Here is a 25165-nt window from a genome sequence, read left to right as displayed (position 1 = left end):
CCTAGATTATTTTTTCAACAACCAATAAGATGAAATGCTAGGCTTAACACATCACATTTAAACACATTACATTATTATTACACAGTATGTGGCTATGCTGTTTCTCAGTAGCACACACACCTCTCCAACTTCATGCTGCATCCAAAACAACTGAGAACTCAGAAATATCAGACTTCATACAGTGCGTTCAAGACAGCTGGGAACTCTGTTCAAAACCAGATGGACCTTGTTTTTTTCAGTCACCCAAGTCGGAAACTCCTTCTAGAGCTCCGGCTTTCCAATCTGAACATCAATGATGTCATGATTTCCATTGTTTTTTTTTTAGTTGTCTTAAATGCTCCATCAGCTACTGGCACATATGCACAATGGGATGATGACAGTCTGTGTTCCTACACCAGTTGCTGTACTGGGGGACATTGGAAACAGGAAATTTGGTATGTGCCTTGAACACAATAGGGGAAATGGGTTCATGAGATGGAGCAGCAATGTTTCACTCACAAGTCACAATGCCATGAAGTTTTCATGTTTTTCATAGCTTCTACAAATACAACAGAATTTAACCATCTCCAGTCCATTTCCTCTCAAAATCATATTTTTAAAGCCTTGGAACAGACCATGCAACAAGAGGGCTTTTGGCTTTAAACTCAGGACACTTTGATGAAACAGTAGGACTCTGTTCTCTCTAGGACTGACTTTCCTGACAAATCCCAAAGGAAGCCCCGGTTTACATCTTCTGTTTTTTCAAAGGGTCCACCCAGTGCCGCCCACAGGCCAAATCTCATCCTCCAGACAGACTCCGTTTTGCAGGCAGTTCTTGATAAACTCCTCCAATTAGCTAATTGCCTGACATCTCAAATCTGTCTCTAGTATATGTTGCATCTTCAGTCCACAAATTGTGCAGAAGGCAAGACAGAGATCAATCACTGAAGACATATATTGACAAATGGGACGGTATATCATTCTTGGGACGTCCCTACCCATTGAAGTTGAAATGTAAAATGGTTAAAGTTCGGTTTAGGTTAAGCACGTCCCAAGGACCCCGGAAACACTGACCAAATCAAAACATAGTTGACATCTAGAATTATTTGCAGAATAGAATAAACTAGATATGGACCAGCTTGAGCCACTGTGAATACAATCAGTATGCAACCAGCACATCACATTCATTTTAAGCATTGCAATTATACAAACATGTTATAATGGCTAGCAACAACTGTATGCTTCCAATCCGTCCAGTGATGGAGTAGCAACAATTAGGCACGTTAGCTAGCTACTCCGCATCAAAAGCAGATCAAAGTCGCGAGCTCACTTCAGCTAGGATAGCTTTGGTTTAGCTGTAGCATCAAGCTATAACTAGTCCAGCAAGATAGCCGACAAAATGTCTAATTTCAACTTACCTATAACGATCCGCAAGTGTTTTAGGCGGGTCAGTACATCTTTTTTGGGATCCAACACTTTCGGTGTTGATTTTTTGACGTCCCCATGAGGCTTTTTTGAGAACATCCCGAAAGAAGGAGACGAACGAATCTGTGTAGGAGGCAGCAAGCCCGTGTTAATCTTCTTCAAAAGATTGCTAACCACAAGAGAGCTGGAGGTCCGTTATCGTTTGATTATGTACTGCGACCTAACAGCCTTCAAGGGCGATAACATGTATACAAATAAATTAAAATCGGTGAGAGGTGTGCATTTTGCAGATAAGAGTTTATGTAAAATGTTGCTAGCAATCCAAACAACACACCTCTCCCCAAAATCTCAAAACATGGCGGAGCTTGATATATGAAAAAACAAGTTAATGGAAATCAGAGCAATTGAACGCTCCAGTCTGGTAGAATTTAAATATATATATATATTTTAATGTAGTGTCTGGTTTGATTCTTTGAAACATTTTAGATGACAGTCAGATCCTAATGAATGGCATGTTTCCCAAGCAAGCAAGCAATCTGGAATTTTCATTTCAAAGACCACTAGTTGTGGGTGCACCATTTATTAAGAAATCAAGTTTCACATTCAATGGAAAAGTGAAAGTGCACTGTATTAGTCTACATTTATCATACTGTGTTCTGTGACTGTCAAACAAGAGGCAGAGTGAGAGGGGAGAAAGAGATAAACGTTTTGTGTGTGTAATGTTTACTCTGATAGTTTTTTCTTTGTTTTGTTTAATTCGCTTTGTTGGTTTTTGTCAATTTTTTTATGTTTATTTCACTTGTTTTAGCAATCTAAACAAGTTTCCATGCCAATAAAGAAAACTAACTGCCTTGTTCAGGGGCAGAATGACAGATTTTTACCTTGTCAGCTCGGGGATTCAATCTAGCAACCTTTCGGTTAGTTGCCCAACACTAACCACGAGGCTACCTGCCACTAGGCAAAATTCTTTAATATATATATATATATTATTATTATCATGGCTGAGCACCCCTACTTTTCGCGACTATGCCTGTCTTCCTTCCTCCAAATGCACTGATTTGATTGGAACTGGACAGGTAACAGCAAAATACCTGAAGCCAGACACCACATTGCTTACCCCAGTTCTGTCATTTCAGTTGAGATCTAGATCTGAACGCTAATTTAGCGAAGTGTAAATACCGACAGTATTTACTGAAATATCTAGTTACAGTAGTACTGTAACTACATATTGACTTACATACGTTTTCACGCATGCTTTAATTATCAGCATATGAACTGGAAATTCGAGACAGTTACAGTACTACTGTAACTACATATTGACTTACATAAGGGTTCACGCATGCTTTAATTATCAGCATATTAACTTTTAAAAAATCGAGACAGTTACAGTACTACTGTAACTACATATTGACTTACATAAGGTTTAACGCATGCTTTAATTATCAGCATATTAATTGAAAATTCGAGACAATGTTCTCATTCTCAACTTATCTTGATTTGATTTGTATGGTCTACCGAGATGGTGCGCTGCTTTGTAAAACCCTGGGGAATGTAGTTTAAGTTCTAACCCTTTTGTACAATTATTACACGGTGAAATTGTTGTAAAACAACTACAATTTCCTGGCATCGAAATGTACGTAAATTACGCGCCATTGAACCACTGCGATTTATCGTTTGTTTTTAGCTTGGACGCTTGCTTGCTGGCTAGCTAGCTAACGTTAGCTAGCTTTCCATCAATGCTTACCGCTTATTCAATCGGACATACAACGAGATTATTTATCTTTCTGTTTTTTAAGTTTACTATTGCTAAAAAAAATTATATGAATCTTACCGACATATTCATGTCATCCGATGAAATGTGTAGTTTTCGAAAGATTGCTTCACTTGCTAGCTAGCAAGCGAGCTATCTTAATTTCCGGTGTTTTTTGTTGTTGTTTTATTCGCTAACTAACGTTAACTTTACAACGATTTTGGAAGCTATTTCTAAAGTAGATATCTATATATTTTTTTTGTTGGAAGTACAACATACAATTACTCTGTTAGTAGTTGAAGGTAAGTTCAAGCTTTGAACTAGCATTATGACTAGTTAATTTATTTGGCATTGTGATACAAGCGTTCTGATTTAAAATCCAGGTAAAATCCAAGGAAGTTTAAAATCCAAGGAAGTCAACATGCCGGTACATTCTCGAGAAAAGAAAGAAAGTAACCACGAGGAGATGGAAGTCGACTATCCCGAACAAGATGGGAGCAGTTCAGACGAGGATGACACTGAAAGCTCGTCCGTGTCAGAGGATGGGGACAGCTCGGGTAAGAATTGTTTTACCAACCCAGTTTGTTTGTAAACTACAAGTTATTTGCTACACATGTTACATGAATGCGCCTGTTTCATTTGTATTTTGGGCATCATGCATGTATTGTAGAGATGGATGATGAGGACTGTGAAAGGAGAAGGGTGGCGTGCCTTGATGAAATGACAAATCTGGAGAAACAATTTGGAGACCTGAAAGACCAGTAAGTCTCTGACTGCATTTACTGATTGTATTTACATTATACATATGTCTCAATTCCATCACAGTGTGTCAAACAGATGAATGTATCTAAGGTTAACCAATTGTAGCCAATGCTGTTTTTGATCAGGTTGTACAAGGAGAGGTTGAGTCAGGTGGATGCCAAACTCCAGGAGGTGATTGCAGGCAAGGCTTCGGAGTACCTGGACCCCCTGGCAAGTCTGCAGGAGAACATGCAGATCAGAACAAAGGTTGCTGGTAAGTCTGTTGCAAGCTAATCTTTGGATTACATTATTTATGTAGCTTTAAACTGATTTCACAAATTGCTGCGGCATTGAACACCAGATTAATAAATTAAGGTTTCCTACTTGTCATCCAGAAGTTGACAAAGTAAATCTGATGAAGAAAATTGAATGAACAGTATGCTGGCATGTCTCACTGTCAAATTGTTTTCCTTCTCAGGGATCTACCGGGAGCTCTGTATAGAGTCTGTAAAAAACAAGTACGACTGTGAAATCCAAGCAGCTTTCCAGCACTGGGAGGTGAGCATTGTTGTTGGGAAGTCCACATATCATAGCTCTACCCATGTCCGTCTTCAAACCTCTGATGACAAATTAATTTATTTCTATAGTGTCTTAATTGATTATCATTTGTAACCATTGATTCCTATTTGTTTGTCTTAGAGTGAGAAGTTGCTATTGTTTGATACAGTGCAGAGTGAACTTGTGGAAAAGATCAGGCGACTGGAGGAGGACAGGCACAGTATAGACATAACCTCAGGTATTGTCAAGTCATTGCGCGACCCACTAACGTAGCATGCATAACCCAGCTCTCATATGGCTAGTTCCCCAGACAGTTGCAAGCCTAGTCCTGGACATAAAAGCTACACTGCTCAAAAAAATAAAGGGAACACTTAAAAAACAATATAACTCCAAGTCAATCACACTTCTGTGAAATCAAACTGTCCACTTAGGAAGCAACACTGATTGACAATAAATTTCACATGCTGTTGTGCAAATGGAATAGACAAAAGGTGGAAATTACAGGCAATTAGCAAGACACCCCCAATAAAGGAGTGATTCTGCAGGTGGTGACCACAGACCACTTCTCAGTTCCTATGCTTCCTGGCTGATGTTTTGATCACTTTTGAATGCTGGCGGTGCTTTCACTCTAGTGGTAGCATGAGACGGAGTCTACAACCCACACAAGTGGCTCAGGTAGTGCAGCTCATCCAGGATGGCACATCAATGCGAGCTGTGGCAAGAAGGTTTGCTGTGTCTGTCAGCGTAGTGTCCAGAGCATAGAGGCGCTACCAGGAGACAGGCCAGTACATCAGGAGACGTGGAGGAGGTCGTAGGAGGGCAACAACCCAGCAGCAGGACCGCTACCTCCGCCTTTGTTTAAGGAGGAGCACTGCCAGAGCCCTGCAAAATGACCTCCAGCAGGCCACAAATGTGCATGTGTCAGCATATGGTCTCACAAGGGCTCTGAGGATCTCCTCTCGGTACCTAATGCCAGTCAGGCTACCTCTGGCGAGCACATGGAGGGCTGTGCGGCCCCACAAAGAAATGCCACCCCACACCATGACTGACCCACCGCCAAACCGGTCATGCTGGAGGATGTTGCAGGCAGCAGAACGTTCTCCACGGCGTCTCCAGACTCTGTCACGTCTGTCACATGTGCTCATGTGCTCAGTGTGAACCTGCTTTCATCTGTGAAGAGCACAGGGCGCCAGTGGCGAATTTGCCAATCTTGGTGTTCTCTGGCAAATGCCAAACGTCCTGCACGGTGTTGGGCTGTAAGCACAACCCCCACCTGTGGACGTCGGGCCCTCATACCACCCTCATGGAGTCTGTTTCTGACCGTTTGAGCAGAAACATGCACATTTGTGGCCTACTGGAGGTCATTTTGCAGGGCTCTGGCAGTGCTCCTCCTTGCACAAAGGCGGAGGTAGCGGTCCTGCTGCTGGGTTGTTGCCCTCCTACGGCCTCCTCCACGTCTCCTGATGTACTGGCCTGTCTCCTGGTAGCGCCTCCATGCTCTGGACACTACGCTGACAGACACAGCAAACCTTCTTGCCACAGCTCGCATTGATGTGCCATCCTGGATGAGCTGCACTACCTGAGCCACTTGTGTGGGTTGTAGACTCCGTCTCATGCTACCACTAGAGTGAAAGCACCGCCAGCATTCAAAAGTGACCAAAACATCAGCCAGGAAGCATAGGAACTGAGAAGTGGTCTGTGGTCACCACCTGCAGAATCACTCCTTTATTGGGGGTGTCTTGCTAATTGCCTGTAATTTCCACCTTTTGTCTATTCCATTTGCACAACAGCATGTGAAATTTATTGTCAATCAGTGTTGCTTCCTAAGTGGACAGTTTGATTTCCCAGAAGTGTGATTGACTTGGAGTTACATTGTGTTTTTTAAGTGTTCCCTTTATTTTTTTGAGCAGTGTATTTTAATGGAGCATGCTTTTTAGTCCAGGACTAGGCTCAGTCTATGTCCAGGAAACTGTCCGATAGTGGCATGTCTTAATATTCCCTTTCCTCATTGACCCTTCTTTTCTCAGAGCTCTGGAAAGATGAGCTGCACTCAAGGAAGAACAAGAGGAAAGATCCATTTAGTCCAGACAAAAAGAAGCCAGTTGTTGTGTCAGATATCCTCTTTCATCATCTGAGTCTCAACATAAATGAGTTAAATACATATATATATTTTTTATTACAATCTTGGTCTGTGTTGTGTGTACTTGTCCCACACACTCACACTTGCCTTTTGTATACCAGCATTTCTTTAACATCCGTACGACCATATATTGTCTACATGCTACAAGACTTGGATATACTGGAGGATTGGACAGCAATCAGAAAGGTACCTTGCCTCGTAGATGCATAGTATGGTCCTCTAGCTCAGTTGGTAGAGCCAGGATAGTGGGTTCGATTCCTGACATCACCCATACATGTATGTGTGACTGTAAGTCGATTTGGATAAAAGCTTCTGCTAAATGTAATTTATTATTATATTGGTATGTTTTGGATTTATATGATGATTATGATCATATTCTAACAATTTTAATATCTTAAAGGCTGTGGCTACTTTGGGACCTCACAGAGGTAAAACTGATGGTAAGACTCAACTTCCATTTTGAATTAATGAATTGTGCTGTAAATTGTTTCCTCACTCTATTCTGTTATTGTGAGATCCTGTCCCTCGTCTCTTTTTGGTTTTCTGAACCAAACTATGAATGAACGCCATGCATAATAAACACAATTTAATGTCAGCAAGTTGAAATGATACTTTAATAGAAGTTACTATACCAACTTGGAGTGTGTACTTTTGTGACTAAATATTTTTGTTTCCACAAATTTTTATTCCAGTCCCCACCAATAAGAATGAAAAGTATCAGCATAAGGCTCGATCAGAAGAGGGAAAGTTGAGTTATGACGGAGAATGGTACTGCCGTGGACAGACGATATGCATCGACAAGAAAGATGAATTTCCCACAAGGTGAGGATACTGGCATCCTTGGGAAATAATTTTTTTTGGAAGCTAAGTATTTTATGTCCTTTTCTAACAATTTCAATATTTAATCTTCTCTTGCCCCCCTCTGTCCAAAGAGCCATAATTACCACAATCAACCACGATGAGGTTTGGTTCAAACGACTAGACGGCAGTAAATCCAAGCTGTACATCTCTCAGCTCCAGAAAGGCAAATACACTATCAAACACTCCTAATTATCAGGTCAACTTGCACCACTCCCTCTCCAAAGCTCAGGAGTTATTCAAAGATCCCCATGGTGCCATCTTCTGCCAATTTCAAGTTTTCTAATGAATTCTGAATTAAATACTTAAAATACAATTTATATGAAATACAATTTTTTGTTAATTTCATGAGATGGGTGTGGGTCCTCTAAATAGTATTGTGTGTGACTGTAGGTGTGAATATGACCATGTTCCAATGGCATTTATATTGGGCAAGACAGACGGATATGAAGAACATGAGTTTCCAGACTCTTTTTCTACAGGTTTGCCTTAACAGTAGCTCAAAGCATTCAGATGAAAAAATGTACAGTATAATGGACTAACACTGCAAGATCTATAGAAAGTTACATGGGACATCAGTATAGATCAGTATATTAGCCTCTCGTGTACATTGACAAGTATCCATTATCTCTTGCCATACCCATCTCTGCCAGTTGTACTTTTTGTAATTTATGATCAATTCTTGGTACGGTACTGGTGATGACTGTCTGTTTAACTTTAACACTTATGTCTTACATCTTCCAATGCAGTATTCATTTGTTTCTTGCTGTCTGTCTTAATGACATTCCTACATAGGGTTTTAAAATTCTAGTAATGTTCCCAAAATTCCCAGGTTTTCCAGATAACCCAGTTGAAAGTGTCCCAGAATCAGAAGCGAATAAGCAGGAAATCCGCCCTAGATTTCTGGAAAACCGGTGAATTTTGGGAAAGTTACCAGAGCTCTGCAACCCTACCTGTACCTCACTTTGAGATGCTGTGGGTTTGCTAGAAAGGAACCACTGTCTTAATGTACAGAATAAAATGGGCCTGCATGTTTTATATAAATAAAGGGAAAAATCTGTCTATAAACTTTCTGTATTTTTTAGAGACAATACATTTTCTGAGAAGATCCAGTGAAATGCACATTACTTTTCTACACTTATCTTTTACCATAATCTCATGTCATGTGTGCTTGAGGTCAGCATCTATGTCCATATTTCTACAACAGAGTAAAAAACATATCTTAAGCTGTTTTACTTGGGATAAAGATATGCCCCTAAATCACAGAACAGTTCGGAGATTCCTGTCTTGTTTCATGTATAAAAGTTGCTGCAATACCATAATTTGCCACAGCCAATTTCTCCTACCTAAACAGCCAAGTGTTTTATGAAAGCTTTTTTTTAACTTGCCCAAACACTACTGCCAAGACTAAAATCAATATCTGAAATGTGTATTGAACTGTACTAATGTGAATGTTGTGTGGAAATAATATGAACTGTTTTGTTTAAAAAATAACAAATTACTTGTATGTTGTATGCAAGGTTGCAGCAAGGAGTAGTCTGTTCTTGCCTTTTGGGAGAGTATCAATATGAATGTGGTGTTAAGTATTTAGATTTCATCATGACTGCCTGTATGTTCATAAACATGAGAAAATTTGACTAAACAAAAAGTAAACATAGTGAAACAATACATAGCTATGTGATTATGTCCTTGCATGCAGTTTGGGAAATGGCAATAAAACATGAATTAATATTTTCACATCTGACAGATGTGAGAGTGTCAGCTACCAGTGGGTATCGCTGTTTCCCTTCCGATGAACTTTTCCAACCCGTGTCACAGCTGACGCTTCGTGGCTGTTGTGTTTTGGTCTCTGCTAGTGTGAACTGAAAATGACAGCGAGAAAGTCTGGGTCACGACTCGAGACAGAGATAGAACGAAGCCGTTCGGAAGGGCAATGGGACAAGATACCGGCGCGCTATCGACTGTCGCAAAAGCATGCTCGTGCAGCACAGTCGATTTCCGCGCTTATAAACCCAGGTTCGTTATACTATATCCACTGTGCATACTTGTTGAAAGTTCCCACTCATTAAATAGTTCTAAAATATTTTACTGAGCTAGCTATCTTACCACTTGCATAGGTAGACAGTGGCCTAATCATAGAGTGGAGCGGCTTACAGAAATCAACATAAACAAAATTGAAATCTGTGCGCAATAGAAAGCATCAAGGAGGGGGAAATTGTGTTCTTGACAGATTTCAGTTCTATTGATGTCTGTAAACGGGAAGTCGCCTTGCTGGAATGATGATGTAATTTAACCTCACCTTTAATGCCGCGTTCAAAACAACTGGGAACTTGGAACTCTCCGCATCTTTCTAGAGTTCTGATCACTGACGTGATGATTTTGACAACGTTTTCTCCGTGTTCCCAGTTGTTTTGAACGCGGCATAAATGTCATATTTTGGCATGCAAGCATGTTTTGTTGACATAAACTGACATGCCTTCTTATGTCAGTCAGACCAGAGCATAGGGGGGTAGTTAACAAACTGGATTAGCCTACAAATGGCTTTAAAATCCAACATAGCATGAAGGATTTTTTTTAATCGACATGAATTAGATTGAGCCATAAAAGCGCCACTTTTATTCCATAGATGCTGGGATCCGCACTATGCAGCTGTTGCAAGAGCACATTTTTCACTGGCAGTCCACTGGTTTAAAAAACAATGATCGATAGGCATCCTCTAAGCGTTTATTTAAGTTTGATAATATTTGGATGCCAACAACAGTCATACCACTGGAAGATATAGCTTGGACTGTAGCCTACAAAAGCCTATCCCTGCTCTTTTCCCGTGATCCATCAAACACATTTGATGTGTCATAGTGGTCTCTGACTTGTGGTTAGACTCGCTCAGGTGGAACAAACTTTAACTTTTTTTCAATGCTGATTTGAATGTAATTGAGAACAGAGAAGTGTCAGTCTATGGAAGGGGGTGAGAACCATGAGCCTGTATTGAAGTCAATGTAGCCAGAGGAGGATGGAAACTAGCTGTCCTCCTTCTACAGTGGTGCTACCGTACAGAGTGCTGCTGAGGGTACTGTAGACCTTCATTGCAAAACAGCGTGTTTTAATAAATTATTTGGTGATGTGAATATATTTAGTATAGTTTTATCTAAAAAGTGTAACTTTTTTAATGTTTCACTATTTTTATTTTTATGAAATTCACTGAGGATGGTCCTCCCCTTCCTCCTCTGAGGAGCCTCCACTGCTGGAGGTATAGACTAAACTCTGTTTGTGTTTCAGATGACCTGGGGGATCTGCTGCTGGGGGAAGCCAAGCTCCAGCAGTAACTCAAGGAGAATCCCATCAAGCAGGGGGCCAGCCCAAGGGGCCCAAGACCCCAGCTTGTGGAGGTCCGCAAGCACCTGACCGCTGCCCTGGACCGAGGGAACCTCAAGGTAGATGTTAATGATATAACACCTATAGCCATGACTATTTTGTCATATGTCCAGTCTCCAGTCTAGTTTAGTCTTGTAAGTGTTATAACAGTGTAGTTCAGTCTTATAACAGTATTATAATACTGCAAAAGGGTAATACTGGTTTAATCAGGATCTGGCTGTACACTCACTGCTTTCCCAAATTGAGAGAATCCCCTTTGAATTGTATAACCTCATATTACTGCCTCACTCCCTCATGCTGCTTGTATGCACCCTTTTTATCTGAAATATGAACATATATTTTTGTGTTCAGGAGAAAACATATGGCTACACAGTAACTGTCTCTTCTCTTTCCTTTTGTGCCTAGCCGGACTACATTCAAGAGACTAGTATGTTGATGGCCAAGCTGTCCTATGTGGAGGGAGACTATAGTGAGACCTTCAACCAGTATGGCAAAGTGACCCTGGACGAGCTGGCGTTGGTGAGAGCCCCCGTCTACCGTCTCTCCATGATTGCCGAAGCATACGCTACCAAAGGTAAGAGCTTTGGGTACCATAATGCTCTCACATTACACCAGTCAGGGTTTTTCCTGGCTCAAAAAGGGGCTTAGGTGGGGGCAGGGGCCACGAAAAAATGCTGTGCTGGAAAAACCTGCCAGTATTTCCCAATTCGAAATCTATGCAACAAAATTGTCCAGGTGAACAGATCTATGGTAGGGGAAACACTGCATAAGCCTACCGTCTATTCTACTACCAAATTTCAGCTTCAATCTCAACTCTGCTTCAGTACTCGGCACATTCATTCTAGTAATTTGGTGAATTTGTCTATTCTAAAGGACATTGAGCCTAATCTATGGTGCTGAAGCCCTCTGTTCTTCCACTGCCTCAGTCATGTATTGAGAAAGTGCTGAGGTTGAGGCTGGGGTGAATGTATTACCTAACTCTGCTGGTCGGGTCAGTCCGAGTCTTAACCTGGTGCCCGCCCTGCCGGTGCACCTCTGAACTCTGTCACTGTATGCTTGCCAGGGGGACGATTAGCTTAGCTGATGAGAACACAATGTGACCTACCTCACTACGCAGTTCCTGTTTGTGGAGGCTTGCTTAGGCTTTCCCCTCAGAATTCTGCACTAATACAGGGGGATGTTTGATTGACCTGCTGTAAAATGGAGATGGTTTTGATGGATAATTAGTGGCGTTTTAAATGTCCTATAATAGAGTCAGTTGCTGTATCTAAATCTAGTGTGTATATTAAAATGGACATGACATGGAGGAAAAATACGTTGTCTTTGAAAAGAGGAAATTGACACAGCAGCACCAGTCCTCTGTTTGAGCTAGTATCCCCTGCAATGTGTTGTTGGGCCATATGGTGGCAGTAGAGGTTCACTGTTCACTATGCTTATGTTTGATCATGCAGAGAGGAGTCCACACACACACACACACACACACACACACACACACACACACACACACACACACACACACACACACACACACACACACACACACACACACACACACACACACACACACACACACACACACACACACACACACACACACACACACACACACACACACACACACACACACACACACACACACACACACACACACACACACACACACACACAGCACCAGTCCTCTGTTTGAGCTAGTATCCCCTGCAATGTGTTGTTGGGCCATATGGTGACAGTAGAGGTTCACTGTTCACTATGCTTATGTTTGATCATGCAGAGAGGAGTCCACACACACACACACACACACACACACACACACACACACACACACACACACACACACACACACACACACACACACACACACACACACACACACACACACACACACACACACACACACACACACACACTCTATCTATCTATCTATCTATCTATCTATCTATCTATCTATCTATCTATCTATCTATCTATCTATATCTATCAGCTTTACCGTAGTGTGGAGCCCCTCAATACAGCAGTCTAGTATACACACAGGGCACACACACACAAATCTGTCCCCCTCTATATATACAGCAGCCTATCCTAGGATTTACACAGACCGACCGATGATGCAAGCCAAGCAGTTGCCCATACAGCATACATCACTGTGGAGCGACTGCATTGCGTAGGCAACCCCACCCCCACATAGTCACACACACGTCTCCTCCCCGGGCCGTATTGCCTGCAATCATACTGTGTATATGGAGTGAAGCGTTGAAACATTAGAGCTTGACCTGAATGTAGGCAAGCTGACTTTATAGCTGGAAACATCTAGAATGGAAGGAAGTCTCTTCAGATGAAGCTCTCTTTTATGTTACACAGCATAATTTCTTATATAGTCCTTTGTTGGCTGTGTAAGGCAGTGTTGATAGATAGCATAACCTGAGTTCATTAGTCATTTTGTGTGACTTTGTCTGGACCAGCCATCTTGTTTGTCCGATGGCGGGAATGGGAAGACATTACTGCTGTTTTAATTTTAATGAGCGTCCTATTCGAGAGGAGTGGAGGGGAGGAGGAGGTCAGGCCGGCCTGTTTAGAGTAACACAGGAGCCTATTAGGCTGTGAAAGTGCCACAGGGGTATGAATAGGTTATCTGGCACGGCAGCAGAGAGAGCAGAGCCATACAATGACAACAGAATCCCCGGCTCCAGTCATTAACATACCCGCATCTCCACCACGGGAAATCTTTATAAGGCAAAGACAAGCATGGCTGCATACATCCATCTTTGCAGATCTCTATCTCTCTCGCTCTCTCCATCTTTCCATCCATCCATCCATCCATCCATGGTGGGGGTCCGTCCATCTGTGACAGAGCATGTTTATCTCTCCATCTGTTTGTCTCTGCCTCCTTCTCTGTCTTTCTGTTTCTTTGCTTATCTATAACTCTCTCTCCTCCTCTCTCTCTCTCTACCTCATCCCTCTGTCTTTCTGTTTCTTTATCTATGTATAGCTCTCTCTCTCCTCCCCTCTCTACCTCAATCTCTCTCTGTCTTTCTCTCTTGCATCAGTATTCATGTTCCAGTCATGTCCTATAAAGAGAAGACATCTACACCTCAATGGTACTGGAGGTTTCAGGGTGTGTAAATTAATCATGTGGGGTTGATGGATGAACCATTTGGCTTGTATTGTTTGGACCCTTTTAGTGAATGGCTCTATTTGAGCATCACACAGTTGGAGTAGTCTTGCGTAATTCCAGAGGCTAGAGCTATTTATAATGAATTAGTTATTAAGGCTATTATCTATTATTAATGCGTTGTTTGAAAAGGGTGTTTTGGGAACTGCAGATTCGGTTTCATAACAACGAGGTGTGTGTAGCCACGATGGAAGTGTTGTTCTTTTCTACATATTGTCTTGTTACAAACAGAATGGTCTGGTGATTGACAGAACCGGCCCACACAAAACAAGATACAGTTTACCCAAGGTCAGACAGGGATACTTTTCTCATAGGATCCTTTTAGGGCCCGGAGTTATTCCTTCCCATGTGAGTTTACATGGAAAAACTCTGCCTTTAATAACAAGGGGCGCAGACTACAACAAAGGCCCAGAGTTTTTCCTTGCCAGGTCACAAAATCAGGGAAACTCAGGGCCATACATGAGGGAAAAGAGTGAGGGCCTTAATTTGTAGAAGAGTGAGAGTCAGAAGTAGAAGGGGATTGTTGTCCTAATCTCCTCTATAGAAGAAAAGAAGGCTGTAAAATAAGGTATCTTCTTCAGTCCTTGGCTGACGTGAGGTGAGGCTGGTGGCTGTCCTTGACTCCGATGATTGTACACTATGCACACGCATCCACGCACGCACAAAACACAAACACACTAAAGCTTGAGCATGAACTTTAACCCCTGGTGGGCTGCATTGTGTACTCTTATCCAGAGGCAAGGCCACAGTACTGTATGTGTAGTGTAGAGCATACAGCCGTTTTTAAAGTTCCTTTCTTTATTTCTTCTCTCCAGGTCTGTGTCTAGAGAAAGTCCCGGCTGCATCTCCGTCTCTGTCCAATTATAACGTGGACAAAGACCAGGAAGTGATTACCTGCTATGAGAAGTCTGGAGACATTGCCCTGCTCTACCTACAGGAAGTAGAGAAGGTAACCTAGCAACCAGCTAACATTGGCTTTACAAGTGGATGTGTTGATGGGAGGGAGAATATGGGGATGCTTTAATCACTGTGACAAAACCAAATCATTTTCAGGTGATCTAGGCTAATACTAACAAAATAATTAACCGTCTTTTAAATGACAGTTTAAGGTAGACTCGGCTAGATGACGTTGCCATGAGCAGCACTGCAGATATTAAGATGAGCGGGATGCAAGACGGCAACGTGATAGCAACGGGACCAAAACAGCGGAGAAGTTTAGTCTCGAGCTTCAACACTCTTAGTTGTTTACTGCTGTTTACTTTGTGCATCTACGTCATCTTGCTGAGTCGATTTTTAAGTTACAATTACAAATAGCCAAGACTAAGGGCCAGTCACCAGTAACTTAACTTTTGTTCTCGGATAGTTGCTGTTTGACATTTTAAAGGGAAGTTTGCAGAATGAGGTTGCTGTTAAACATTCAGATTTGGGTGGCCTCCCGCAGCCGGCCGCGACCGGGAGACACATGAGGCGGCGCACAATTGGCCCAGCGTTGTCCGGGTTAGGGGGGGGGGTTGGCCTGCAGGAATGTCCTTGTCCCATCGCACACTGACACGGTCGCCAGGTGTACTGTTCGCTGCTCTGGCCCCCCAATGGTGGAACAAACTCCCTCACGACGCCAGGACAGCGGAGTCAATCACCACCTTCCGGAGACACCTGAAACCCCACCTCTTTAAGGAATACCTAGGATAGGATAAAGTAATCCTTCTGACCCCCCCCCCCCCCCCCCCTTAAAAGATTTAGATGCACTGTTGTGAAGTGGCTGTTCCACTGGATGTCATAAGGTGAATGCACCAATTTGTAAGTCGCTCTGGATAAGAGCGTCTGCTAAATGACTTAAATGTAAATGTTAAATGTACTGTGTTTCCTCCGACACATTGGTGTGGCTGGCTTCCGGGTTAAGTGGGCATTGTGTCAAGAAGCAGTGCGGCTTGGTTGGGTCGTGTTTCGGAGGACGCATGGCTCTCGACCTTCGCCTCTCCCAAGTCCATACGGGAGTTGCAGCATTGAGACAAGACTGTAACTACCAATTGGATACCACGAAATTGGGGAGAAAAAGGGGTGAAAAAACAACGTTCAAAAGTTTGGGGTCGCTTAGAAATGTCCTTGTTTTTGACATAAAAGCACATTTCTGTCAATTAAAATAACACGAAATACAGTGTAGACATTGTTAATGTTGTAAATGACGATTGTAGCTGGAAACGGCAGATTTTTTTATGGAATATCTACATAGGCATACAGAGGCCCATTATCAGCAACCATCACTCCTGTGTTCCAATGGAACGTTGTGTTAGCTAATCCAAGTTTATCATTTTAAAAGGCTAGTTGATCATTAGAAAACCCTTTTGCAATTATGAAAACCCTTTTGCAATTATGTTAGCACGGCTGAAAACTGTTGTTCTGATTAAAGAAGCAATAAAACTGGCCTTCTTTAGACTAGTTGAGTATCTTGACCATCAGCATTTGTGGGTTCGATTACAGGCTTCAAATGGCCAGAAACAAACAACTTTCTTCTGAAACTCGTCAGTGTATTCTTGTTCTGAGAAATGAAGGCTATTCCATGTGAGAAATTGTCAAGAAACTGAAGATCTCCTACAACGCTGTGTCCTACTCCCTTCACAGAACAGCGCAAACCGTGGGAGGCCCCGGTGCACAACTGAGAGGACAAGTACATTAGAGTGTCTAGTTTGAGAAACAGACGCCTCACAAGTCCTCAACTGGCAGCTTCATTAAATAGTACCCGCAAAACACAAGTCTCAACGTTAACAGTTTATGAGGCGACTCCGGGATGCTGGCCTTCTAGCCATAGTTACAAAGAAAAAGCCATATTTCAGACTGGCCAATACTAATAAAATATTAAGATGGGAAAAAGAACACAGAACACAGACACTGTGTTCTTCACTGTTGACATTCAGACTGGTGTTTTGCGAGTGAAGCTGCCAGTTGAGGACTTGTGAGGCGTCTGTTTCTCCAACTAGTGTTACAGTATGTTTGGGGTAAATCCAATACAGCACATTACTGATTACCACTCTCTATTTTTTCAATCATAGTGGTGGCTGCATCATGTTATGGGTATGTGTAACGGATGTGAAATGGCTAGCTAGTTAGCGGGTACGCGCTAATAGCGTTTCAATCAGTTACGTCACTTGCTCTGAAACCTTGAAGTAGTGTTTCCCCTTGCTCTGCAAGGGCCGAGGTTGTTGGCCGCGGTTCGTTGGTGACTGTTGTTGATGTGTGCAGAGGGTCCCTGGTTCGCGCCCGTGTCGGAGCGAGAGGACGGTCTAAAGTTATACTGTTACATTGATGCTGTTGACCCGGATCTCTGGTTGCTGCGGAAAAGGAGGAGGTTGAAAGGGGGGCGAGTGTAACGGATGTGAAATGGCTAGCTGGTTAGCGGGTACACGCTAATAGCGTTTCAATCAGTTACGTCACTTGCTCTGAAACCTAGAAGTAGTGTTTCCCCTTGCTCTGCAAGGGCCGCGGCTTTTGTGGAGCGATGGGTAACAACGCTTCGTTGGTGACTGTTGTTGATGTGTGCAGAGGGTCCCTGGTTCGCGCCCGTGTCGGGGCGAGGGGACGGTCTAAAGTTATACTGTTACATATGCTTGTAATCGTTAAGGACTGGGGAGTATTTCAGGATCAAAAAATCAACAGAATGGAGCTACGCAACAGGCAACATCCTAGAGGAAAACCTGTTTCAGTCTACTTAACACCAGACACTTGGAGATTAATTCACCTTTCAGCAGGACAATCAACTGAAACACAAGGCCAAATCTACAATGGAGTTGCTTACCAAGAAGACAGTGAATGTTCCTGGGTGGCAGAGTTTCAGATTTGACTAAAATCTGCTTGAAAATCTGTGGCAAAACTTGAAGACGGTTATCTAGCAATGATCAACAACCAATTTGACACAGCTTGAATAATTTTGAAAATTATAAATGGGCAAATATTTTATAATCCACAGTGTGCAAAACTCTTAGACGTACCCAGAAAGACTCACAGGTGTAATCGTTACCAAAGGGGATTCTAACATGTGTTGACTCAAGTGTAACGGATTTCCTCTTTGTCTGAGGAGGAGTAGCAAGGATCGGACCAATGTGCAGCGTGGTAAGTGTCCATAATGAGATATTTAATAAATCCACTGAACAAAATAACAAAGTACAAACAAACAACCGAAACAGTCCCGTATGGTGCAAACACTAACACAGGAAACAATCACCCACAAAACACAATTGAAAACCGGCTACCTAAATATGGCTCCCAATCAGAGACAACGACTGACACCTGCCTCTGATTGAGAACCATACTAGGCCAAACACATAGAAATATAACAACAGAACAAAACATAGAAAAACAACATAGAATGCCCACCCCAACTCACACCCTGACCAACTAAAATAAAGACATAAAAAAGGAACTAAGGTCAGAACGTGACAGTACCTCCGCCCCCAAAGGTGCGGACTCCGGCCGCAAAACCTGAACCTATAGGGGAGGGTCTGGGTGGGCATTTCACTGCAGTGGCGGCTCTGGTGCGGGACGTGGACCCCCCTCCACCATAGTCTTGGCCCACTTATGTGGCGCCTTTGGAGCGGCGACCCTCGCCGCCGACCTCGGACTGGGGACCCTTTCAGCGGGCCCCGAATAGACGGGAGACTCCGGCAGCGCCTGAGTGACGGGCAGCTCCTGACTGACGGACGGCTCTGGCTGCTCCGGACTGACGGACGGCTCTGGCTGCTCCGGACAGGAGGGAGACTCTGGCTGCTCCGGACAGGAGGGAGACTCTGGCTGCTCCGGACAGGAGGGAGACTCTGGCTGCTCCGGACAGGAGGGAGACTCTGGCTGCTCCGGACAGGAGGGAGACTCTGGCTGCCCTGGACAGGAGGGAGACTCTGGCTGCTCCGGACAGGAGGGAGACTCTGGCTGCTCCGGACAGGAGGGAGACTCTGGCTGCTCCGGACAGGAGGGAGACTCTGGCTGCTCCGGACAGGAGGGAGACTCTGGCTGCTCCGGACAGGAGGGAGACTCTGGCTGCTCCGGACAGGAGGGAGACTCTGGCTGCTCCGGACAGGAGGGAGACTCTGGCTGCTCCGGACAGGAGGGAGACTCTGGCTGCTCCGGACAGGAGGGAGACTCTGGCTGCTCCTGACTGAAGCCCGTCGCTGGAGGCTCCGGACTAGAGGGCGACGCTGGAGGCTCCGGACTAGAGGGCGTCGCTGGAGGCTCCGGACTAGAGGGCGTCGCTGGAGGCTCCGGACTAGAGGGCGTCGCTGGAGGATCCGGACTAGAGGGCGACGCTAGAGGCTCCGGACTAGAGGGCGACGCTGGAGGCTCCGGACTAGAGGGCGTCGCTGGAGGCTCCGGACTAGAGGGCGTCGCTGGAGGCTCCGGACTAGAGGGCGTCGCTGGAGGCTCCGGACTAGAGGGCGTCGCTGGAGGCTCCGGACTAGAGGGCGACGCTGGAGGTTCCGGACTAGCTTCCTACGTTGGAGGCCTCGTGCCATAACTCCTCACTGGAGGTTTCGTGCCATGGATCATCACTGGAGGCTTCGTGCCATGGATCCTCACTGGAGGCTTCGTGCCATGGATCCTCACTGGAGGCTTCGTTCCATGGATCATCACAGGAGGCTTCGTGCCATGGATCATCACAGGAGGCTTCTTGCCATGGATCATCACTGGAGGCTTCTTGCCATGGATCATCACTGGAGGCTTCCTGCCATGGATCATCACTGGAGGCTTCGTGCCATGGATCACAACTGGAGACTTCGTGCCATGGATCATCACTGGAGGCTTCGTACCATGGAGCATCACTGGAGGCTTCGTGCCATGGATCCCCACTGGAGGCTTCGTGCCATGGATCCCCACTGGAGGCTTCGTGCCATGGATCACCACTGGAGGCTTCGTGCCCATAGATCATCACTGGTATGGAGAGACACACAGGAGGGCTGGCTCTGGGAGAAGGCCCAGGACTCACCAGGCTGGGGAGACATGCAGGAGGGTTAGTGCTTAGCACAGGCACAGAACTCACCAGGCTAGGGAGACATGCAGGAGGCCTTGTCCTTGGCCGAGGCACCGGATGCACTGGACCGTGGAGGCGCACTGGCGGTTTCGAGCGCAGAGCTAGCACCACTCGTCCTGGCTGTATCCCCCCTGTAGCCCGGCAAGTGCGGGGAGTTGGAACAGGCCGCACTGGGCTGTGCTGGCAAACTGGGGACACCGTGCGTAGGGCTGGTGCAGTATATCCCGGGCCGAGGATACGCACTGGAGACCAGATGCGCTGAGCCGGCGTCATCCCTCCTGGCTCGATGCCCACTCTAGCCCGGCCGATTCGAGGAGCTGCGACATAGCGCACCGGGCTATGCGTGCGCCTTGCGCTTCCCCGCATAACACGGTGCCTGCCCAGTCACTCTCTCGCCACGGTAAGCACGGGGAGTTGGCTCAGGTCTCCTACCTGAGTCCGCCAATCTCCCCGTGTGTCCCCACCCCAAAATATTCTGGGGCTGCCTCTCGTGCCCGTTACCTCGCGCCAATTACTTGTAGTGTCGCCGCTCCGCTTTTGCTGCCTCCAGCTCCTTTTTTTCCCTCCCATGTCCAGGAGTCCATTTTCCCACGTTGCTTGGTCCTTTGTTGGTTGGTGGTTCTGTAACGATCGTCGTCTGGAGAAGGAGAAGAGGACCAAGGTGCAGCGTAGTAAGTGTTCACACTATTTAATTAAAATATGAAACACTTGACAAAACAACAAACACAACAAACGAACAGTCCTGAAAAGTGAAACAAACACTAAACAGGAAACAACCCACCCACAAACACAGGTGGGAACAGGCTACCTAAGTATGATTCTCAATCAGAGACAACGAAAGACAGCTGCCTCTGATTGAGAACCATACCAGGCCAAACACACAGAAATACAAAACAAGGACAACATAGAACACCAGACATAGAATGCCCACCCAAACTCACGCACTGACCAACCAAAATAGAGACATAAAAAGGATCTCTACGGTCAGGGCGTGACAGGCCTTTTATTGTCCCCAGCACAAGGTGCACATGTCTAATGATCATGCTGTTTAATCAGCTTCTTGATATGCCACACCTGTCCGGTGGATGGATTATCTTGGCAAAGGAGAAATGCTAACTAACTGGGATGTAAACAAATTGTACACAAAATTTGAGAGAAACATTATTTTTGTACGTAAAATTCATGGGATCTTTTATTTCAACTCATGAAACATGGAACCAACACTTCACATGTTGCATTTATATTTTTGTTCAGTGTATAAACCATTATTCAACCAAGCTTAATAGGTTTACAATTTTGTTAAAGAAAAATAAAAAAAGTACCGTTAAATGATAAAAAAACATATATATTTTTCAATGTGAACCGTTTGTGAACCCATTTTTGCCATTGAGCCTGGGCATCAGACTCCACATCTGTATTGCAGAGTTGTCAATGATGTGGTCGGTTTTCAATTGGCTTACGCTTATCACATGGTTTGTAAAGGCTGAAATATTGTGCGTTGGGATGCTATCGGAAGCTTTAACATTTGTAACAAGCACGCTATCAAACATCCGTTGTTACACCCCTGTAATTAATAAGTTAGTCATAAATGTTTCCAAAACTAAAAGCATTGTATTTGGGACAAATCATTCACTAACCTCAACTACATCCCGTAATGAATAATGTGGAAATTGAGCAAGTTGAGGTGACTAAACTGCTTGGAGTTACCCTGGATTGTAAACTGTCATTGTAAACTGTCATGGTCAAAACTGATACAACAGTAGCTAAGATGGGGAGAAGTCTGTCGATAATAAAGCACTGCTCTGCATTCTTATCAACAAGGCAGGTCCTACAGGCCCTGGTTTTGTCACACCTGGACTACTTCCCAGTCATATGTTCAAGTGCCACAAAGAGGGACATAGGAAAATTACAGTTGGCTCAGAACAGGGCAGCACGACTGGCCCTTAAAAGTACACGGAGAGCTAACATTAATGACATGCATGTCAATCTCTAATGGCTCAAAGTGGAAGAGAGATTGACATCATCATTACTTGTTTTCGTAAGAGCTGTTGACAAGCTGAAGGTACCAAGCTGTCTGTTTAAAATACTAGCACACAGCTCTGACACCCATGTATACCCCACAAGACCTGCCACCAGAGGTCTCTTCACTGTCCCCAAGTCCAGAACAGACTATGGGAGGCACACTGTACCACATAGAGCCATGACTACATTGAACTCTATCCCACATCAGATAACTGATGCAAGCAGTAGAATCAGATTTAAAAAGCAGGTAAATATACACCTTATGGAACAGTGGGGACTGTGAAGTAACACAAACATAGGCACAGACACATGTATACACACACATGATAACATACACACTATACACAGACGTACACATGGATTTTGTGTTGTAGATATGTGGTAGTAGAGTATGGGCCTGAGTGCACACACTTAGTGTGTTGTGAATTCTGTAATGAATGTATTGTAATGTATTTAAAATTGTATAACTGCCTTAATTATGCTGGACCCCAGGAAGAGTAGTTGCTGCCTTGGCAGGAACTAATGGGGATCCTGAATAAATACAAATGACAGACTGCAATTACCACCAGTTACATGTTGTTATTACCGTGTAACTATGCATTATTACAATTAATTACAATTCTTGTTACAGCGTAATTGCATAAATACACTGTAATAAGGACCCCTTAAAATGAAGTGTTACCAACATTTTTTAGAAACTTTTGCATAAAGACCGTTCAGATGGAATATCATCAATCCACATTGTTAGATTTGTGGAAATATATCATGCAACCTGACTTTTAATGAATCGCTATCCTTCCTTGGTTTCCCCAATAAGTGGATTGGACTTGCCTGTAATTAACTCATTCATTAATTGATTGGATTTGTCTATGGCTTTTCCAGTGCTCAAAGCGGCAACCATTTTGTGCCAGAACGCTCAACACACATCAGCTAATGTTTGGGAGTTGGACCTGCCTGTGTGCTAGTGTATTAGACAGTGCAGTAGGCCTATACCCCATCAGAAGTGCTGGTGTCTGTACTATTAGTACCATAGTGGTCAAAGGGGACCTGGTCCATCAGCAGATCGATGCGGCATTGACAGACTGGCCCAGGGTTTGATGTTCCTGTTTCTGACCTTGGCTACTCTTTCAACCAGCAACTTTTTTCTCCACTCTGATTTGTTCTGCCAACAGGGTTTTCCCTTGCATTTTATTTTCTCTCTCTTTCTGTCTACTCTCTGTTTCTCTCTCTCTCTCTCTCTCTCTCTCTCTCTTCTTTCTTTCTCTCTCTCTATCTCTGTCTCTGCTCTCTCTCGCTCTCTATTTTTGTAACGGCTTTTGTCTTCCTCCTCGTCAGAGGAGGAGAAGTTAGAAGGATCGGAGGACCAATGTGCAGCGTGGTAATTGTTCATCTTGTTTAATAAAAGTGAACACTCAAAATACAAAAAAACAACAAATATGAAAAACCGAAACAGTTCTGTCTGGTGCAGACACACGAAGACTGAAGACAAACCAACACAAAACCCAACACAAAACAGGCTACCAAAATTTGGTTCCCAATCGGAGACAACACAAAACACCTGCCTCTGATTGAGAACCATATCAGGCCAAACACAGAAATAGGAAAACATAGAAATATAAACATAGACTGCCCACCCCAACTCACGCCCTGACCATACTAAATAAAGACAAAACAAAGGAAATAAAGGTCAGAACGTGACAATTTTTCTTTCTTACTTTCTTTCTCTCTATCTGTATTTGTCTCTCTGCTCTCTCTCTTCCTCTCCCTCTCTCTTTTTCTGCTCTCTCCATTCCTGAGTCTCTCCTGGCCTCTCTGAGGGGTTGCAGAACAGTGTAGCAACCTTTTATATATTTTTCATTTCAGCAGCCTTGCTATCTAGTCAGTCTGAATGCATATACAGTGGGGCAAAAAAGTATTTAGTCAGCCACTAATTGTGCAAGTTCTCCCACTTAAAAAGATGAGAGGCCTGTAATTTTCATCATAGGTACACTTCAACTATGACAGACAAAATGAGGGAAAAAATCCAGAAAATCACATTGTAGGATTTTTTATGAATTTATTTGCAAATTATGGTGGAAAATAAGTATTTGGTCACCTACAAACAAGCAAGATTTCTGGCTCTCACAGACCTGTAACTTCTTCTTTAAGAGGCTCCTCTGTCCTCCACTCGTTACCTGTATTAATGGCACCTGTTTGAACTTGTTATCAGTATAAAAGACACCTGTCCACAACCTCAAACAGTCACACTCCAAACTCCACTATGGCCAAGACCAAAGAGCTGTCAAAGGACACCAGAAACAAAATTATAGACCTACACCAGGCTGGGAAGACTGAATCTGCAATAGGTAAGCAGCTTGGTTTGAAGAAATCAACTGTGGGAGCAATTATTAGGAAATGGAAGACATACAAGACCACTGATAATCTCCCTCGATCTGGGGCTCCACGCAAGATCTCACCCCGTGAGGTCAAAATGATCACAAGAACGGTGAGCAAAAATCCCAGAACCACACGGGGGGACCTAGTGAATGACCTGCAGAGAGCTGGGACCAAAGTAACAAAGCCTACCATCAGTAACACACTACGCCGCCAGGGACTCAAATCCTGCAGTGCTAGATGTGTCCCCCTGCTTAAGCCAGTACATGTCCAGGCCCGTCTGAAGTTTGCTAGAGAGCATTTGGATGATCCAGAAGAAAATTGGGAGAATGTCATATGGTCAGATGAAACCAAAATATAACGTTTTGGTAAAAACTGAACTCATCGTGTTTGGAGGACAAAGAATGCTGAGTTGCATCCAAAGAACACCATACCTACTGTGAAGCATGGGGGTGGAAACATCATGCTTTGGGGCTGTTTTTCTGCAAAGGGACCAGGACAACTGATCCGTGTAAATGACAGAATGAATGGGGCCATGTTTCGTGAGATTTTGAGTGAAAACCTCCTTCCATCAGCAAGGGCATTGAAGATGAAACGTGGCTGGGTCTTTCAGCATGACAATGATCCCAAACACACCGCCCGGGCAACGAAGGAGTGGCTTCGTAAGAAGCATTTCAAGGTTCTGGAGTGGCCTAGCCAGTCTCCAGATCTCAACCCCATAGAAAATCTTTGGAGGGAGTTGAAAGTCCGTGTTGCCCAGCAACA

At 44.0% G+C, this 25165-nt stretch overlaps 3 protein-coding genes across 5 annotated transcripts in view; 2 read left to right on the top strand and 1 right to left on the bottom strand.

Annotated features, from left to right (window-relative positions):
* LOC129813074 (ral GTPase-activating protein subunit alpha-1-like) overlaps positions 1-1794 on the bottom strand; it is a 130432-nt gene extending 128638 nt beyond the window's left edge. Inside the window, exon 1 of the mRNA XM_055865231.1 lies at positions 1398-1794. Coding sequence (XP_055721206.1) covers positions 1398-1503 — 106 coding nt within the window. The 5' untranslated portion in view covers positions 1504-1794. The remainder of the gene's footprint in view (positions 1-1397) is intronic.
* A 1111-nt stretch (positions 1795-2905) lies between these two features.
* Positions 2906-9119, top strand: LOC129813072 (breast cancer metastasis-suppressor 1-like protein-A). Of its 3 annotated transcripts, none has more exons than XM_055865228.1 (11): positions 2906-3456; positions 3538-3711; positions 3825-3915; positions 4042-4169; positions 4374-4453; positions 4595-4691; positions 6481-6604; positions 6695-6779; positions 6994-7033; positions 7286-7415; positions 7526-9119. In XM_055865228.1, exons 2-11 carry the CDS (start codon positions 3576-3578, stop codon positions 7641-7643), a joined length of 1029 nt encoding a protein of 342 aa, XP_055721203.1. In that variant the 5' UTR covers positions 2906-3456; positions 3538-3575; the 3' UTR covers positions 7644-9119. The 3 variants fall into 3 exon arrangements, with proteins under 3 accessions (XP_055721203.1, XP_055721204.1, XP_055721205.1); XM_055865229.1 differs by having other exon boundaries at positions 2906-3461; positions 3567-3711; XM_055865230.1 differs by having other exon boundaries at positions 2911-3456; positions 6481-6567; positions 6715-6779.
* A 1636-nt stretch (positions 9120-10755) lies between these two features.
* Positions 10756-25165, top strand: part of LOC129813071 (tetratricopeptide repeat protein 7B-like) — a 64403-nt gene continuing 49993 nt past the window's right edge. Inside the window, 3 exon segments of the mRNA XM_055865227.1 lie at positions 10756-10882; positions 11229-11397; positions 14808-14941. Of these exon segments, the coding sequence (XP_055721202.1) occupies positions 11253-11397; positions 14808-14941 (279 nt within the window). The 5' untranslated portion in view covers positions 10756-10882; positions 11229-11252.

This window comes from Salvelinus fontinalis, chromosome 16 (assembly GCF_029448725.1).
Source record: "Salvelinus fontinalis isolate EN_2023a chromosome 16, ASM2944872v1, whole genome shotgun sequence".
NCBI classification, from domain to species: Eukaryota; Metazoa; Chordata; class Actinopteri; order Salmoniformes; family Salmonidae; genus Salvelinus; species Salvelinus fontinalis.
The sequence above is the reverse complement of the archived record's forward strand: the minus strand, read 5'-3'. Positions and strand labels throughout refer to the sequence as shown.

Coding starts and splice junctions, on each gene's coding strand:
- LOC129813072 (XM_055865228.1), top strand. CDS start 3,576: ATGCCGGTACATTCTCGAGAAAAGAAAGAAAGTAACCACGAGGAGATG. Junction 3,712..3,824: donor AGAGGATGGGGACAGCTCGG/GTAAGAATTGTT, acceptor CATGTATTGTAG/AGATGGATGATGAGGACTGT. Junction 4,170..4,373: donor GATCAGAACAAAGGTTGCTG/GTAAGTCTGTTG, acceptor TTTCCTTCTCAG/GGATCTACCGGGAGCTCTGT.